The sequence below is a fragment of the Scyliorhinus torazame genome, chromosome 2, assembly GCF_047496885.1.
Source record: "Scyliorhinus torazame isolate Kashiwa2021f chromosome 2, sScyTor2.1, whole genome shotgun sequence".
Taxonomy (NCBI): domain Eukaryota; kingdom Metazoa; phylum Chordata; class Chondrichthyes; order Carcharhiniformes; family Scyliorhinidae; genus Scyliorhinus; species Scyliorhinus torazame.
The window spans coordinates 351,433,547-351,451,584 of NC_092708.1; the positions used below are offsets into that span (position 1 = coordinate 351,433,547).

Below are 18,038 nucleotides of genomic sequence, written 5' to 3' on the forward strand. Positions count from 1 at the left end.
CTATGCAGTGAAAAAGTAGCTTGTTGCATATGCAGCATCTCCCAACTCAGAATTCCTCAACAGATTAATTCTGGAATGAGAGGCTGATCATTTCAGGCAGCTTATTAGGTCAAGTGGTGACCAACATGGTCCTAACTCTGCATACCAGTCTTAGCACTCAAGTTCAGCTCAAAGGATTTTACATCAGTTAAAACACTAAGTCCAAACTCAACATCTTGAGTTATAGTAGAGGGTCAAGTCTAATTTAGGGGATTAGAAAGGGTGTTCATAAACCACTCATCAAGGTGAGTCTTTAACAAACTTCTTTCTTACTACAAAAGTTGTCTTTTGAGTAGAAGAAATTGTAAATTATATTTCAATTGTATTTTGTCATTTGGGCCAAGGAAAGAGCAGGGGGAAAAAAAACATTTTTAAAATAAAAATGTAATCTTGTTTATGAAAAGGGCTAAAGTGAGTCACAGGAGAAATTGTCCTCAGTTTAGATTTGAAAGTTATTGTGCTGCCCAGAACAATTTTATCTCCCGACGGTTCTATGCATTTCACTGTAGCTGGACGAATCCATAAAACCCGCTATTCCAGATTTTGGCTACATAAGTGTGTGTGTAATAGATTTTCCTTGAAAAGCAAACTAAGGAAACATTAAAAAAGGCAACATAAATGCCTAGCTTCTCTTGAACAACTTGCACTTTCTCTACTGGAGTTTTTTTCAAAACCCTCACTCTTCTTAGGTGAGCCCTAATAGTGTTAAGCAAGGTGCTGCAAAAATATAAAAATCAGCTTATGCATCAAATTCTTCAAAGTGTATCCTATTCATAGCACACTGATATTATACATTAGAGTTTCCACTTATGAATCAAGTGTAACAGTAACTAATTAGAAGTATATTTTAGTGGCAAATTGTAAAACCCAAGAGTTTACTCGGCCTTTTACCCTCAACTTCATGGCCGGCTCCGGGTGTTGGGATTCTCTATTCCCAATGGCAGTGCTCCCCTGCCCGTGGGTTTTTAGCAGCGTGGGGTGGCTTCAGTGGGAAATCCCATTGACAAGCGATGGGAGTATAGAATCCCGCTGCCAGCGAACAGCGCACCGCAAAGAAACACGCACCTGGGAGACTGAAGAATCCAGCTCCTTTTTTTTTTAAAAAACATACAAAAGAAATTGGCTTAACCCTGCAGACAAAATGTTGAAAAGTTTTAGATTTTTGTATAATATTACTACCAGTGTTTACAGGTATCAACAAGACGGGCAAAATCTAGTTGGAACCATTAAAGATAACTTTTGAACCTTTCAGCAGGAACAAAAGTCATGTAGCTGCATTTAGTTGATTTATTGCTTCTTCATTTAGTGATAAAAGTAGAAATTTAATGTGGTTTATCTTTGTTTAAAATTGAAACTATTGTTTTATGCTCGAGCCATTCGTGCAATAAAATATTGATTAAAATGTATACACTGATGTTAATCTGAAAAGCATACTTATGTATATATAAATTCAGAGATTAAATCGAAATTGTCTAATGCTGTGTTAAGATTATTTCCTCAATAGCTTAAAAATGCTAATAAAGCCGTGACAGGTTTACTGACCTCCACCAGTGGGACCTCAGTGTTCCCAGTTCAGGTTTTGGGAAGGAAGAAAATTTATTAAACACAAATCGAAATGAGTAAGGTTTCAAAGTTGCAGGAGTGTACCGGCAGGCAGGAAGTGTGTCTTCGGACTTCCGGTTGCGGTGATGCACTGCTAAGCCGCACGTTTCGGCAGCTCCCGTTCTAACGGACTTTTGGGCTCTTATCGGGAGCCCCAACGGAATTTTTTTTCGACCTAACCCAGTGTGGGGTGACGAAGGAAGGAGTCCCCCCGGGTGTGTATGGAAAGGAGCGGCGGTAGTGGCCAGATTGCGAAGGATCCTTTGGAGCAGCGGCAGAGAAGAGAAGGGAGAAGCAAGATGGCGGCGGATGGAGCCCAGATGGTATGGGGTCCGGACCAGCAGGAGTTTCTCCGACGATGTGTGGAGGAGCTTAAGAAAGAGGTGCTGGCGCCGATGCTACTGGCAATCGATGGACTGAAGGAAACACAAAAGGTCCAGGCGATGGAGCTCCGTGGAGTGAAGGCAAAGGCAGCCGAGAATGAAGATGAGATACAGGGCCTGGTGGTAAAAACGGAGACACACGAGGCACTACACAAGAGGTGCATAGAAAGGCTGGAAGCCCTGGAGAACAGCTCGAGGAGGAAAAACCTACGGATTCTAGGTCTCCCAGAAGGAGCAGAGGGAGCTGATGTTGGGGCTTATGTGAGCACGATGCTCCACACGCTAATGGGAGCTGAGGCCCCAACGGGCCCCCTGGAAGTGGAGGGAGCGTACCGGGTCCTTGTGAGAAGACCAAAGGCAGGTGAAACACCAAGAGCAATAGTGGTGAAGTTCCATCGCTACATGGACAGAGAGATGGTCCTGAGCTGGGCCAAGGCGGCACGGAGTAGCAAATGGAAGAATGCGGTGATACGGGTGTATCAGGACTGGAGTGCGCAGGTGGCAAGAAGGAGGGCGAGCTTTAACCGGGCCAAGGCGGTGCTCCATATGAAGAAAATAAAATTTGGGATGCTGCAGCCGGCGCGATTATGGGTCACGCACCAGGGCAAGCACCACTACTTTGAGACGGCGGATGAGGCATGGACATTCATCCAAGAAGAGAAACTGGACTAGATTTGAGAGTTTGATGTTTGGAGAGAAGCAGCGAGGTGGTGGTACAGGAATGTAAAGTGGGGAAAGGGGAGGGCTATTGTACAGCAATGTTGGACGGGGAATTTCTCTCCCCCCGATGGGGGGGACACACGAAGAAATGTGGGCGCCGATGGAAAAAGGGACAGGGAAGGGGAATGAGGGAACTGCGCCATAGGGGGCGGGGCTGAGAGGAAAGCGCGAGTATTTTCCCGCGCGCTGGAAATTATAGCGGGAAAACGGGCGCAGGAAGGAAGGGAGCCCCACACGCAGGGAGGTCAAAGAGGTGAACGGGGGAAGCCGAGGTCATATATGGGGGGAGTAACCAAGCTAGAGGGGGATCTAGCGGAGGGGGGGATTAACTGGGTTGCTGCTGCTGAGTGCAAGGGGGAGCTGGTAAGAGATGAGGTGACCGGGGTGGGAAGGCGCTGCCTCGGGGACAGACGGGCGCACGGGACCTGGATGGGGATATGGCCTAAAGAAGGGGATGGCTAGTCGACGAGGGCGGGGGGGGGGGGGGGGGGGGGGAGATGGCCCCCCAATCCAGCTGATCACGTGGAATGTGAGAGGCTTAAATGGGCCGATTAAGAGGGCACGGGTGTTTGCGCACTTAAAGAGACTGAAGGCGGACGTAGTCATGCTCCAGGAGACGCACCTGAAGGTGGCGGATCAGGTTAGATTAAGAAAAGGATGGGTGGGACAGGTATTCCACTCAGGGTTGGACGCGAAAAGCAGAGGGGTGGCAATATTGGTGGGGAAACGTGTATCATTCGAGGCTAAGAATATAGTGGTGGACAGTGTGGGCAGATATGTGATGGCGAGTGGCAGACTGCAGGGAGAGGCGGTTGTGCTGATGAATGTATATGCCCAGAACTGGGATGACGCGGGATTCATGAAGCGAATGCTGGGACGTATCCCGGACCTGGAGGTGGGAAGCTTGGTAATGGGGGGGGGTATTTTAACACAGTGCTGGATCCAGGGCTAGACCGGTCCAGATCCAGGACCGGGAGAAGGCCGGCAGCGGCCAAGGTGCTTAAGGGATTTATGGAAGAAATGGGGGGGGGGGGGGGGGGGGGGGGGTGGATCCGTGGAGATTCGCCAGGCCGATGGCTAAAGAGTTCTCTTTCTTCTCCCACGTCCATAAGGTATACTCCCGGATAGACTTTTTCGTTTTGGGAAGGGCACTGATCCCGAAAGTGGCAGGAACGGAGTACTCGGCCATAGCCGTTTCAGACCACGCCCCGCATTGGGTGGATTTGGAACTAGGAGAGGAAAGGGAGCAGCGCCCACTCTGGCGACTAGATATGGGACTACTGGCGGACGAGGGGGTCTGCGGAAGGGTGAGGGGGTGTATTGAGCGATACCTGGAGGTCAACGACGATGGGGAGGTTCAGGTGCAGGTAGTATGGGAAGCGCTGAAGGCGGTGGTTAGAGGAGAGCTGATCTCCATCACAGTCCACAAGGGGAAACAAGAGGGCAAAGAAAGAGAGAGATTAGTGGGGGAAATTTTGAGGGTGGATAAAAAATATGCGGAGGCCCCAGACGACGGCCTATACAGAGAAAGACGAAGACTACAGACGGAGTTTGACCTGCTGACCACGGGAAAGGCAGAGGCACAGTGGAGGAAGGCACAGGGGATGCAATATGAGTATGGGGAAAAGGCGAGCCGGCAGTTGGCCCACCAACTTCGGAAGAGGATGGCGGCGAGAGAGATTGGGGGAGTTGGGGACGAAACGGGAAATATGGAGCAGAGAGCAGGGAAAGTGGACGAGGTGTTCAAGACCTTTTATGAGAGGCTATACAAGTCCCAACCCCCGGGGGGAAAAGAAGGAATGTTACACTTTCTGGGCCAGCTAAGGTTCCCGAAGGTGAAGGGGCAGGAGGTGGCAGGTCTGGGGGCGCCAATTGAGGTGGATGAGGTGATTAAAGGACTGGGGAACATGCAGGCAGGGAAGGCCCCGGGACCAGATGGGTTTCCGGTGGAATTCTACAGGAAGTATATGGATCTGTTAGCCCCGCTCTTGGCGAGAACCTTTAATGAGGCTATGGAAAGGGGGATGCTACCCCTGACAATGTCGGAGGCGACGATATCGCTAATCCTGAAACGAGATAAAGACCCGCTGCAATGCGGGTCATACAGGCCTATCTCGCTCCTAAATGTAGATGCCAAACTGCTGGCAAAAGTGATGGCGACAAGTATAGAGGATTGCGTCCCAGGGGTGGTGCATGACGACCAGACAGGGTTTGTAAAGGGGAGACAACTGAATGTTAATGTACGAAGGTTGCTGGGGGTGATGATGACGCCCCCACCGGAGGGGGAGGCAGAGATAGTGGCGGCGATGGATGCAGAGAAGGCATTCGATAGGGTGGAGTGGGACTATCTGTGGGAGGTGCTGAAGAGGTTTGGGTTCGGTGAGGGGTTTATTAGATGGGTCAGACTCTTATATGGGGCCCCGGTGGCAAGCGTAGTCACAGACCGGCAAAGATCGGGGCATTTTCGGCTACATAGGGGTACAAGACAAGGGTGTGTCCTGTCCCCGTTACTGTTCGCGTTGGCAATTGAACCACTGGCCATAGCGCTGAGGGATTCTAAGAAGTGGAGGGGGGTGCTTAGAGGGGGAGAGGAGCACAGAGTGTCGCTCTACGCAGATGATCTACTGCTATACGTTGCGGACCCGGTAGAGGGGATACCAGAAGTAATGCAGAGACTTAGGGAGTTTGGAGAGTTCTCGGGATACAAACTAAATATGGGGAAGAGCGAGCTTTCTGTAATGCACCCCGGGGAACAGGGAAGGGGGATAGATGCTCTGCTGCTGAGGAGAGTGGAAAGGAACTTCCGATACCTGGGGATCCAGGTGGCCAGGAACTGGGGAACCCTGCATAGACTTAACCTGACGCGACTGGTGGAGCAGATGGAGTAGGACTTTAAGAGGTGGGATATGGTGCCGCTATCGCTGGCGGACAGTGTGCAGGCAGTTAAAATGGTGGTCGTCAAAGAACAAACAAAGAAATGTACAGCACAGGAACAGGCCCTTCGGCCCTCCAAGCCCGTGCCGACCATGCTGCCCGACTAAACTACAATCTTCTACACTTCCTGGGTCCGTATCCTTCTATTCCCATCCTATTCATATATTTGTCAAGATGCCCCTTAAATGTCCCTATCGTCCCTGCTTCCACTACCTCCTCCGGTAGAGAGTTCCAGGCACCCACTACCCTCTGCGTAAAAAACTTGCCTCGTACATCTACTCTAAACCTTGCCCCTCTCACCTTAAACCTATGCCCCCTAGTAATTGACCCCTCTACCCTGGGGAAAAGCCTCTGACTATCCACTCTGTCTATGCCCCTCATAATTTTGTATACCTCTATCAGGTCGCCCCTCAACCTCCTTCGTTCCAGTGAGAACAAACCGAGTTTATTCAACCGCTCCTCATAGCTAATGCCTTCCATACCAGGCAACATTCTGGTAAATCTCTTCTGCACCCTCTCTAAAGCCTCCACATCCTTCTGGTAGTGTGGCGACCAGAATTGAACACTATACTCCAAGTGTGGCCTAACTAAGGTTCTATACAGCTGCAACATGACTTGCCAATTCTTATACTCAATTCCCCGGCCAATGAAGGCAAGCATGCCGTATACCTTCTTGACTACCTTCTCCACCTGTGTTGCCCCTTTCAATGACCTGTGGACCTGTACTCCTAGATCTCTTTGACTTTCAATACTCTTGAGGGTTCTACCATTCACTGTATATTCCCTACCTGCATTAGCTATTCCAAAATGCATTACCTCACATTTGTCCGGATTAAACTCCATCTGCCATCTCTCCGCCCAAGTCTCCAGACAATCTAAATCCTGCTGTATCCTCCGACAGTCCTCATCGCTATCCGCAATTCCACCAACCTTTGTGTCGTCTGCAAACTTACTAATCAGACCAGTTACATTTTTCTCCAAATCATTTATATATACTACAAAGAGCAAAGGTCCCAGCACTGATCCCTGTGGAACACCACTGGTCACAGCCCTCCAATTAGAAAAGCATCCCTCCATTGCTACTCTCTGCCTTCTATGGCCTAGCCAGTTCTGTATCCACCTTGCCAGCTCACCCCTGATCCCGTGTGACTTCACCTTTTGTACTAGTCTACCATGAGGGACCTTGTCAAAGGCCTTACTGAAGTCCATATAGACAACATCCACTGCCCTACCTGCATCAATCATCTTAGTGACCTCCTCGAAAAACTCTATCAAGTTAGTGAGACACGACCTCCCCTTCACAAAACCGTGCTGCCTCTCACTAATACGTCCATTTGCTTCCAAATGGGAGTAGATCCTGTCTCAAAGAATTCTCTCCAGTAATTTCCCTACCACTGAAGTAAGGCTCACCGGCCTGTAGTTCCCGGGATTATCCTTGCTACCCTTCTTAAACAGAGGAACAACATTGGCTATTCTCCAGTCCTCCGGGACATCCCCTGAAGACAGCGAGGATCCAAAGATTTCTGTCAAGGCCTCAGCAATTTCCTCTCCAGCCTCCTTCAGTATTCTGGGGTAGATCCCATCAGGCCCTGGGGACTTATCTACCTTAATATTTTTTAAGACACCCAACACCTCGTCTTTTTGGATCACAATGTGACCCAGGCTATCTACACCCCCTTCTCCAGACTCAACATCTACCAATTCCTTCTCTTTGGTGAATACTGATGAAAGTATTCATTTAGTACCTTGCCCATTTCCTCTGGCTCCACACATAGATTCCCTTGCCTATCCTTCAGTGGGCCAACCCTTTCCCTGGCTACCCTCTTGCTTTTTATGTACGTGTAAAAAGCCTTGGGATTTTCCTTAACCCTATTTGCCAATGACTTTTCGTGACCCCTTCTAGCCCTCCTGACTCATTGCTTAAGTTCCTTCCTACTTTCCTTATATTCCACGCAGGCTTCGTCTGTTCCCAGCCTATTAGCCCTGACAAATGCCTCCTTTTTCTTTTTGACGAGGCCTACAATATCACTCGTCATCCAAGGTTCCCGAAAATTGCCGTATTTATCTTTCTTCCTCACAGGAACATGCCGGTCCTGTATTCCTTTCAACTGCCACTTGAAAGCCTCCCACATGTCAGATGTTGATTTGCCCTCAAACATCCGCCCCCAATCTATGTTCTTCAGTTCCCGCCTAATATTGTTATAATTAGCCTTCCCCCAATTTAGCACATTCATCCTCGGACCACTCTTATCCTTGTCCACCAGTACTTTAAAACTTACTGAATTGTGGTCACTGTTACCGAAATGCTCCCCTACTGAAACATCTACCACCTGGCCAGGCTCATTCCCCAATACCAGGTCCAGTACCGCCCCTTCCCTAGTTGGACTGTCTACATATTGTTTTAAGAAGCCCTCCTGGATGCTCCTTACAAATTCCGCCCCGTCTAAGCCCCTGGCACTAAGTGAGTCCCAGTCAATATTGGGGAAGTTGAAGTCTCCCATCACCACAACCCTGTTGTTTTTACTCTTTTCCAAAATCTGTCTACCTATCTGCTCCTCTATCTCCCTCTGGCTGTTGGGAGGCCTGTAGTATACCCCCAACATTGTGACTGCACCCTTCTTATTCCTGATCTCTACCCATATAGCCTCACTGCCCTCTGAGGTGTCCTCTCGCAGTACAGCTGTGATATTCTCCCGAACAAGTAGCGCAACTCCGCCTCCCCTTTTACATCCCCCTCTATCCCGCCTGAAACATCTAAATCCTGGAACGTTCAGCTGCCAATCCTGCCCTTCCCTCAACCAGGTCTCTGTAATGGCAACAACATCATAGTTCCAAGTACTAATCCAAGCTCTAAGTTCATCTGCCTTACCCGTAATGCTCCTTGCATTAAAACATATGCACTTCAGGCCACCAGACCCGCTGTGTTCAGCAACTTCTCCCTGTCTGCTCTGCCTCAGAGCCACACTGTCCCTATTCCCTAGTTCTCCCTCAATGCTCTCACCTTCTGACCTATTGCTCCCGAGCCCACCCCCCTGCCATACTAGTTTAAACCCTCCCGTGTGACACTAGCAAACCTCGCGGCCAGGATATTTATGCCTCTCCGGTTTAGATGCAACCCGTCCTTCTTATACAGGTCACACCTGCCCCGGAAGAGCTCCCAGTGGTCCAGATAATGGAAACCCTCCCTCCTACACCAGCTGTTTAGCCACGTGTTTAGCTGCTCTATCTTCCTATTTCTAGCCTCACTGGCACGTGGCACAGGGAGTAATCCCGAGATTACAACCCTAGAGGTCCTGTCTTTTAACTTTCTGCCTAGCTCCCTGAACTCCTGCTGCAGGACCTCATGCCCCTTCCTGCCTATGTCGTTAGTACCAATATGTACAACGACCTCTGCCTGTTTGCCCTCCCCCTTCAGGATGCCCTCTACCCGTTCGGAGACATCCTGGACCCTGGCACCAGGGAGGCAACATACCATCCTGGAGTCTCTTTCACGTCCACAGAAGCGCCTATCTGTGCCCCTGACTATAGAGTCCCCTATTACTATTACTCTTCTGCGCTTTGACCCTCCCTTCTGAACATCAGAGCCAGCCGTGGTGCCACTGCTCTGGCTGCTGCTGTTTTCCCCTGATAGGCTATCCCCCCCGACAGTATCCAAAGGGGTATATCTGTTCGAGAGGGGGACAACCACAGGGGATTCCTGCACTGACTGCCTGCCCTTTCTGGTGGTCACCCATTTCTCTGCCTGCACCTTGGGTGTGACCACATTTACATAACTGCGATCTATGACGCTTTCCGCCACCTGCATGGTCCTAAGTGCATCCAATTGCCGCTCCAACCGAACCATGCGGTCTGTGAGGAGCTCCAGTTGGGTGCACTTCCTGCAGATGAAGCCATCCGGGACGCTGGAAGCCTCCCGGACCTGCCACATCTCACAGTCAGAGCACAGCACCCCTCTAACTGACATTGCGTCAATTAATTAAAATTAAAATTAAAATGTGTCTTTTTTTTTTATTATTATATATATTTTTTTAATTTCAAAGTTACTGTCAACTATCTGTTTCCTAGCACTAGATTTCTAATAGAAATGCGATAGCTAACTATAGTACTCTCCGATCTCTGGCTTAGATATCCCTCTAAATTATAATTAAGTTATTATGTTTAATTAGTTACCAAATACTCAAATTTGTTTTTTAAATTTAGTGTAGAATCCCAACCAGCCACTCTGGCCACAGCTTTTCTGTGATGTCACTTCAGTTTCCCCCCGACACACACAATTTGTAAAAAGGTATAAAAGTAAAAATGAGTAAAAATCACTTACTTACCTTCTTACCTTCTGAGTGGTAGTGTCTTAGATGTTCTCAGGTTCTCTCGCTGACAGAGACTGCTCCTCCACCACCGAACCTTGACCTGCACAATGCTAATAATATAATAATAATATAATATGGCACTTACCTCACACCAATGGGTCTCGGGTTTCCTCTCCACCAGAATTTATTGGTTGGGGGGGGGTGCTACCCAGAGGTCCGCAGGTCGAACTTCCGGTTCCCGCCTTATATTAAAAAAAAAAACAGAAAAGAACAGACACGGGACCAGGTAAGGGTTTTTAAATTCACTACTCACCTCCCAGAAGGCCCCTGCGCACCGCTGCCGCCGAAATCCAAAGGGCTGCTCCTGTAAAGGTAAGGCTTTTTAAAGTAAGTACTCACCTCCCAGAAGGCCCCTGCGCACCGCTGCCGCCGAAATCCGAGATTTCTTTTCGTGTTTCAGTGCCTCCCCATTCTGATCACAAAGGCCTTTTTTTTTTTTTTTAAATAGACAGGAGCATTACGAGCTTTGTGTGGGCAGGAAAGACCCCAAGAGTAAAGAGGGGGTACTTGCAGCGCAGTAGGGACAGAGGGGGACTGGCGCTGCCGAGTTTGAGCGACTACTACTGGGCCGCCAATGTGTCGATGGTCTGTAAGTGGATGAGGGAGGAAGAGGGAGCAGCGTGGAAGAAGCTGGAGATGACGTCCTGGAAGGGAACGAGCCTAAAAGCGCTGGTGACGGCGCTGCTGCCGTTCTCCCCGAAAAGGTACACCACAAACCCAGTGATGGTGACAACCTTGAGGATCTGGGGGCAGTGGAGGCGACACAGGGGAGTGACGGGTGCCTCGGTGTGGTCCCCGATAAGGAATAACCACAGGTTTGTCCCAGGGAGGATGGATGGGGGGTTCCATTGTTGGCAACGAGCAGGAATTAGGAAGCTGAGGGACCTGTTTATAGACGGGACGTTTGCAAGTCTGGGAGCGCTAGAAGAAAAATATAAGTTGCCCCCGGGGAACGCCTTCCGGTATATGCAAGTGAGGGCATTTGCGAGGCAACAGGTGAGGGAATTTCCGCAGCTCCCGACGCAGGGGATCCAAGATAGTGATTTCTGGGGTATGGGTCGGAGAGGGCAAAGTGTCCGAAATATACCGGGAGATGAGGGGGAGGTGAGGATAGAGGAGCTGAAGGGAAAATGGGAAGAAGAGCTGGGGGAAGAGATTGAGGAGGGGCTATGGGCTGATGCCCTAAGTAGGGTAAATTCCTCATCCTCGTGTGCCAGGCTTAGCCTGATTCAATTTAAGGTTCTACATAGAGCACATATGACGGGAGCAAGACTGAGCAGGTTTTTCGGGGTGGAGGACAGGTGTGGGAGGTGCTCGGGAAGCTCGGCGAACCACACACACACGTTCTGGTCGTGTCCGGCACTGCACGGGTTCTGGGGGGGGCGTGGCAAGGGACATTTCAACGGTGGTGAAGGTCCAGGTCAAGCCAGGCTGGGGGTTAGCTATATTTGGGGTTGCGGAAGAGCAGGGAGTGCAGGAGGCGAAAGAGGCCAATATTTTGGCCTTTGCGTCCCTCGTAGCCCGGCGTAGGATTCTACTCATGTGGAAGGAAGCGAAGCCCCCGGGCGTGGAGGCCTGGATAAACGACATGGCAGGTTTCATAAGATTGGAACGAATAAAATTTGCGTTGAGAGGATCGGCTCAGGGGTTCTCCAGGCGGTGGCAACCATTCCTTGACTATCTCGCGGAACGATAATTAAAAGATAAAAATGACAGCAGCAGCAACCCAGGGGGGGGGATTTTTTATTTTTTTTTTAAAGTTGTTGTTAGTTCACTATATTATTTAAATAATGTTATTTACCAGTTAATGTATAATCCCTTGTTGAGTTGTAAAAACTGAAAAAAAATTTTTTTTTTTTTTTTTAATGTGTATTCAATGCCAGGAGCATCCGGAATAAGGTGGGTGAACTTGCGGCATGGGTTGGTACCTGGGACTTCGATGTTGTGGCCATTTCGGAGACACGGTTAGAGCAGGGACAGGAATGGCTGTTGCAGGTGCCGGGGTTTAGATATTTCAGTAAGCTCAGGGAAGGTGGTAAAAGAGGGGGAGGGGTGGCATTGTTAGTCAAGGACAGTATTACAGTGGCAGAAAGGACATTTGATGAGGACTCGTCTACTGAGGTAGTATGGGCTGAGGTTAGAAACAGGAAAGGAGAGGTCACCCTGTTAGGGGTTTTTTATAGGCCTCCGAAAAGTTCCAGAGATGTAGAGGAAAGGATTGCAAAGATGATTCCGGATAGGAGTGAAAGCAACAGGGTAGTTGTTATGGGGGACTTTAACTTTCCAAATATTGACTGGAAACGCTATAGTTAGAGTACTTTAGATGGGTCCGTTTTTGTCCAATGTGTGCAGGAGGGTTTCCTGACACAGTATGTAGATAGGCCAACAAGAGGCGAGGCCATATTGGATTTGGTACTGGGTAATGAACCAGGACAAGTGTTAGATTTGGAGGTAGGTGAGCACTTCGGTGATAGTGACCACAATTCGATTACGTTTACTTTAGTGATAGAAAGGGATAGGTATATACCACAGGGCAAGAGTTATATCTGGGGGAAAGGCAATTATGATGCGATGAGGCAAGACTTTGGATGCATCGGATGGAGAGGAAAACTGCAGGGGATGGGCACAATGGAAATGTGGAGCTTGTTCAAGGAACAGCTACTGATTGTCCTTGATAAGTATGTACCTGTCAGGCAGGGAGGAAGTGGTCGAGCAAGGGAACCGTGGTTTACTAAAGCAGTCGAAACGCTTGTCAAGAGGAAGAAGGAGGCTTATGTAAAGATGAGACATGAAGGTTCAGTTAGGGCACTTGAGAGTTACAAGTTAGCTAGGAAGGACCTTAAGAGAGAGCTAAGAAGAGGCAGGAGGGGACATGAGAAGTCTTTGGCAGGTAGGATCAAGGATAACCCTAAAGCTTTCTATAGATATGTCAGGAATAAACAAATGACTAGGGTAAGAGTAGGGCCAGTCAAGGACAGTAGTGGGAAGTTGTGCTTGGAGTCCGAGGAGATAGGAGAGGTGCTAAATGAATATTTTCCGTCAGTATTCACACAGGAAAAAGACAATGTTGTCGAGGAGAATACTGAGATTCAGGCTACTAGACTAGAAGGGCTTGAGGTTCATAAGGAGGAGGTGTTAGCAATTCTGGAAAGTGTGAAAATAGATAAGTCCCCTGGGTCAGATGGGATTTATTCTAGGATTCTCTGGGAAGCTAGGGAGGAGATTGCTGAAGCTTTGACTTTGATCGTTAAGTCATCTTTGTCTACAGGAATAGTGCCAGAAGACTGGAGGATAGCAAATGTTGTCCCCTTGTTCAAGAAGGGGAGTAGAGACAACCCAGGTAACTATAGACCAGTGAGCCTTATTTCTGTTGTGGGCAAAATCTTGGAAAGGTTTATAAGAGATAGGATGTATAATCATCTGGAAAGGAATAATTTGATTAGAGATAGTCAACACAGTTTTATGAAGGGTAGGTCGTGCCTCACAAACCTTATTGAGTTCTTTGAGAAGGTGACCAAACAGGTGGATGAGGGTAAAGCAGTTGATGTGGTGTATATGGATTTCAGTAAAGCGTTTGATAAGGTTTCCCACGGTAGGCTACTACAGAAAATATGGAGGCATGGGATTCAGGGTGATTTCGCAGTTTGGATCAGAAATTGGCTAGCTGGAAGAAGACAAAGGGTGGTGGTTGATGGGAAATGTTCAGACTGGAGTCCAGTTACTAGTGGTGTACCACAAGGATCTGTTTTGGGGCCACTGCTGTTTGTCATTTTTATAAATGACCTGGAGGAGGGCATTGATCCCTGAAAGTTGCCACCCAGGTTGAGAGGGTTGTTAAGAAGGCGTATGGTGTGTTAGCTTTTATTGGTAGAGGGATTGAGTTTCGGAGCCATGAGGTCATGTTGCAGCTGTACAAAACTCTGGTGCGGCCGCATTTGGAGTATTGCGTGCAATTCTGGACGCCACATTATAGGAAGGATGTGGAAGCATTGGAAAGGGTGCAGAGGAGATTTACCACAATGTTGCCTGGTATGGAGGGAAGATCTTATGAGGAAAGGTTGAGGGACTTGAGGCTGTTTTCTTTAGAGAGAAGAAGGTTAAGAGGTGACTTAATTGAGGCATACAAGATGATCAGAGGATTGGATAGGGTGGACAGTGAGAGCCTTTTTCCTCGGATGGTGATGTCTAGCATGAGGGGACATAGCTTTAAATTGAGGGGAGATAGATATAAGACAGATGTCAGAGGTAGGTTCTTTACTCAGTAGTAAGGGCGTGGAATTCCCTGCCTGCAACAGTAGTGGACTCGCCAACACGAAGGGCATTCAAATGGTCATTGGATAGACATATGGACGATAAGGGAATAGTGTAGATGGGCTTTAGAGTGGTTTCACAGGTCGGCGCAATATCGAGGGCCGAAGGGCCGGTACTGCGCTGTAATGTTCTATGTAATAGCTATCTGTTGATACCTTTTCAAAATTATACATTCATAATTAGTCAGAACTGTAGTTTGGTTGTGACAGAACCTATAATCTATAATTAAAGCATCTTCCAACATTAATTATCTCATTTGAAGAATAGCCATTTAGTCACAATTTCAAAGGGTGTATAATCAGAGAATACCTACACTGCAGAAGAAGGCTATTCACCCCATCGAGTCTGCACCAACCCATTGAAAGAGCCTCCATGCCCTCACCCTATCCCCATAACCCAGTAACCCCACTACATCTTTTGTACACTAGGGGCAATTTAGCTTGGCCAATCCTAACCTGCACATCTTTGGCATCCAATGAGCAATGGCCCCAACAACAAAAACAAAACCAATGCTTTCAGCAACATGCGAAAATTACATCAACTTTCATTCAAATATCTAATCGATAATACCACAGTCTAGCCAGTTTCTAACACACTGAAACAAAATAAACATATTGTAGATGGTGAAAACATTCAGCATCGAGCAGAATGTGTAAAGGAAAGGGGAGTAAATGTTGATGCTTTTGGCATAGCCTTCACCAGAACTGGACGATGTTACTGACGAATGTGATATAAAATAGTTACTTTAGAGATATTAGTTATTGTAATGTAAATATAGGCCGGTCTGATTCTGTTAGTTCACAGACAAAGGATTTCAGAACGCATGGCAAAGCAAGGGGGAGGGGTGTCCAGCTAAGGAGGAGAAAAGGATGCTGGGTAATAGGAGGCCAGAGGAAGGGATGAGAAGTGAGCCAATCAGGATGTATGGCCAGGTCAGGAGGGGTATAGGATGACCTATGGGAATCGTGTATGTGAAACTTGATGCCATTTGAATGTATTCGTTTTCCAGGGGTATAGGAGACTGGTTCGGTGTCCTGTGTCTGTGAGAAACGAATCAGACTTGCAAGTCAAATAAAATAACTAATGCTATACCTGCAAATCCATCTCGACTTTTATTGAGGCCAGACTGACGGGTGAAGATTGTCATTACAGATGAGCAGTACTTGGAATAGCAAATAACACAAAGCTGCCAAATACAAAGGCTCATTGATATTCCAAAGCTTTTCAAGAGTCGAAAGTAAGATCGTATAAATTTGTCTAGACATATGGAGAAAGTAACACTATTTGACAACAAGTTGTGTGAAGGAATCTATCATTTGCAATCTGACTGCAAGTTCACCCACTGGATTTCTGATCTTCAATATTGCACTGTATAATTTGGGCTTATGTTTTGACATGACTGTACATGCACCACAATATTGGCCGTGTCTAAACAATGCTATATTTTACTCTTAGTTCATTCTAGTTATTTTTAAAAATCAGAACCATAACTATTAATATAAACCACAGCAATGGGTATTTAAATTCAAACTTTTCTCCTTTGCAAAACTTTTTAATGTACCTTTTGACAGAAACAATAATAAATCCTAATAACATCCATTAATAGAATAAAGCTAGTTTACTATTGAAACAGAAGAGCTAATTAAAATGAAATTAAAGATCTTTAGCAACACTTACGATTCTTTTGTAGTGCATGGCCGATTTGTTTACGTGCGTAGTTCCTTTCAATTTTTTTGGACAGTCACACATGCACCTGAAGTGGCCGATTTATGTTCAGCCCACACAGAAAGATTCAGGGCTGCACAGCTTATAGGGAACATTGATCTTAAATATACTTTAAGTTTAATTATGATTTTGATGTCAAAACTAATCAACATGCTCTACCTCAAATCTGCACCAAAACTGATGCCAAGGAATTAGATTGGAAGAAAAAAAGTTTCCAGTGGATGGAAGGGACTGACGTCTGAAAAGACTGTTCGGCTAGGATTACACTGAAGTCAAATAATTTCACCCCATTCTCTAAAGAGAAAATAATACCAACCTGTAGGTATAAAGACTGGATAGCAATCAGCTCAGAACCCAGAGGAACAACATATTTCTCCACACATCTCTGGTGCGAGTAGGGCCGGATGTCCAGGGAATCTTCAGACCTCACCTCCAAATGTGAAATCAACAGGTTTGAAAGGACTTGTTGTACAGCCTGTCATATTAACACAAAAAATTCTATATAATACATGCCTCCATCAAATAGCATGAACAAGTTATAATTTCTTGTATCCTTCACTTCCCAAATCCTTTCAACCCCACTTATGCCCTCCTTTGGGGACAACAACTTTTCCCAAGTTGCTTACAAGTACTCCCAACTGCGTAGCTGCCACAATATCACTGCAGTTTTCAATGTGCTCGTCCACTCCTTCGCTCCAGCTTTGACGCCCTTATCCACCCACAAAACTTTCACCATCAGCTATCTCAATTCTTCCTCGAGTAGAAACCTATCTTAGCTCCCTTCGAATTCACTTCCTCGAGTAGAAACCTATCTTAGCTCCCTTCGAATTCAAAGGAGGACAAACCCAACCCGGTCAATTACCACTTTATCAGTTGACTCTCAATCATCAGTAAAGTGATGAAAGGGATCATCAACATTGCTACAATAACCTGCTCACGGTCGCCCAGTTTGGGGTCCGCCAGGGTCACTCAGCTCCTGACCTCATTACAGCCTTGGTTCAAACATAGCTAAAGGAGCTGAATGCGAGAGGTGAGGTGGGAGTGACTACCCTTGACATCAAGGCAGCATTTGAGCAAGTATGGCATCAAGGAGCCCTTGCAAACTGGAGTCAATGAGAATCAGGGGGAAAATTTTCTAATGATACCTAGCACAAAGGAAGATGGTTGGGGTTGTTGGAGGTCAGTCATCTCAGTCACGGGCATTACTGCAAGAGTTCCTCAGGGTAGTATCCTAGGCCCAACCGTCACAGCTTCTGCATCAATGACCTTCCTTCCATCGTAAGGTCAGATGTGGGGATGTTCGCTGTTGTTCAGCACCATTTGTGACTCCTCAAGACACTGAAGCAGTCCACATGCAAATGCAGCAAAATCGGCACAATATCCAGGCTTGGGCTGACAAGTGGCAAACAACATTTGCGCCACACAAGTGCCAGGCAATGACCAACTCCAATAGGAGAGAATCAAACCATAGCCCCTTGACATTCAATGGCATTACCATCACTGAAACCTCCACTATCTACATCCTGGGGGTTACCATTGACCAGAAACTGAACTGGACTAGCCATATAAATTGTGGCTACAAGAGTCTAGAAATCCTGCAGCAAGTAACTCACCTCCTGACTCCTCAAAGCCGGTGTACCACCTACAAGATACAAGTCAGGAATGTGATGGGTTACTCCCTACTTGCCTGGATGAGTGCAGCTCCAACAACACTCGAAGCTTGACACCATCCAGGACAAAGCAACACGCTTGACTGGTACCCCTTCCACTAACATTCACTTCCTTCACCTTTGCCACACAGTAGCAGAAGTGTGTACCATCTACAAGCTGCACCACCACCTTCTCAAGGGCAATTAGGGCTGGGCAACAAATGCTGGCTTAGCAAGTGAAGCCCACATCGCATAAAAATGAATTTTTAAAAACATCCTCCCCCATTCTCACCAAGCTGATCCACCCT

The 18,038-nt window shown here is 47.3% G+C and overlaps 1 protein-coding gene across 1 annotated transcript in view; it reads right to left on the reverse strand.

Annotated features, from left to right (window-relative positions):
• The window catches only part of fancm (FA complementation group M), a 238,962-nt gene that overhangs the window by 187,331 nt on the left and 33,593 nt on the right, over positions 1-18,038 (reverse strand). The window contains exon 4 of the mRNA XM_072491173.1: positions 16,398-16,556. Within this exon, the coding sequence (XP_072347274.1) occupies positions 16,398-16,556 (159 nt within the window). The remainder of the gene's footprint in view (positions 1-16,397; positions 16,557-18,038) is intronic.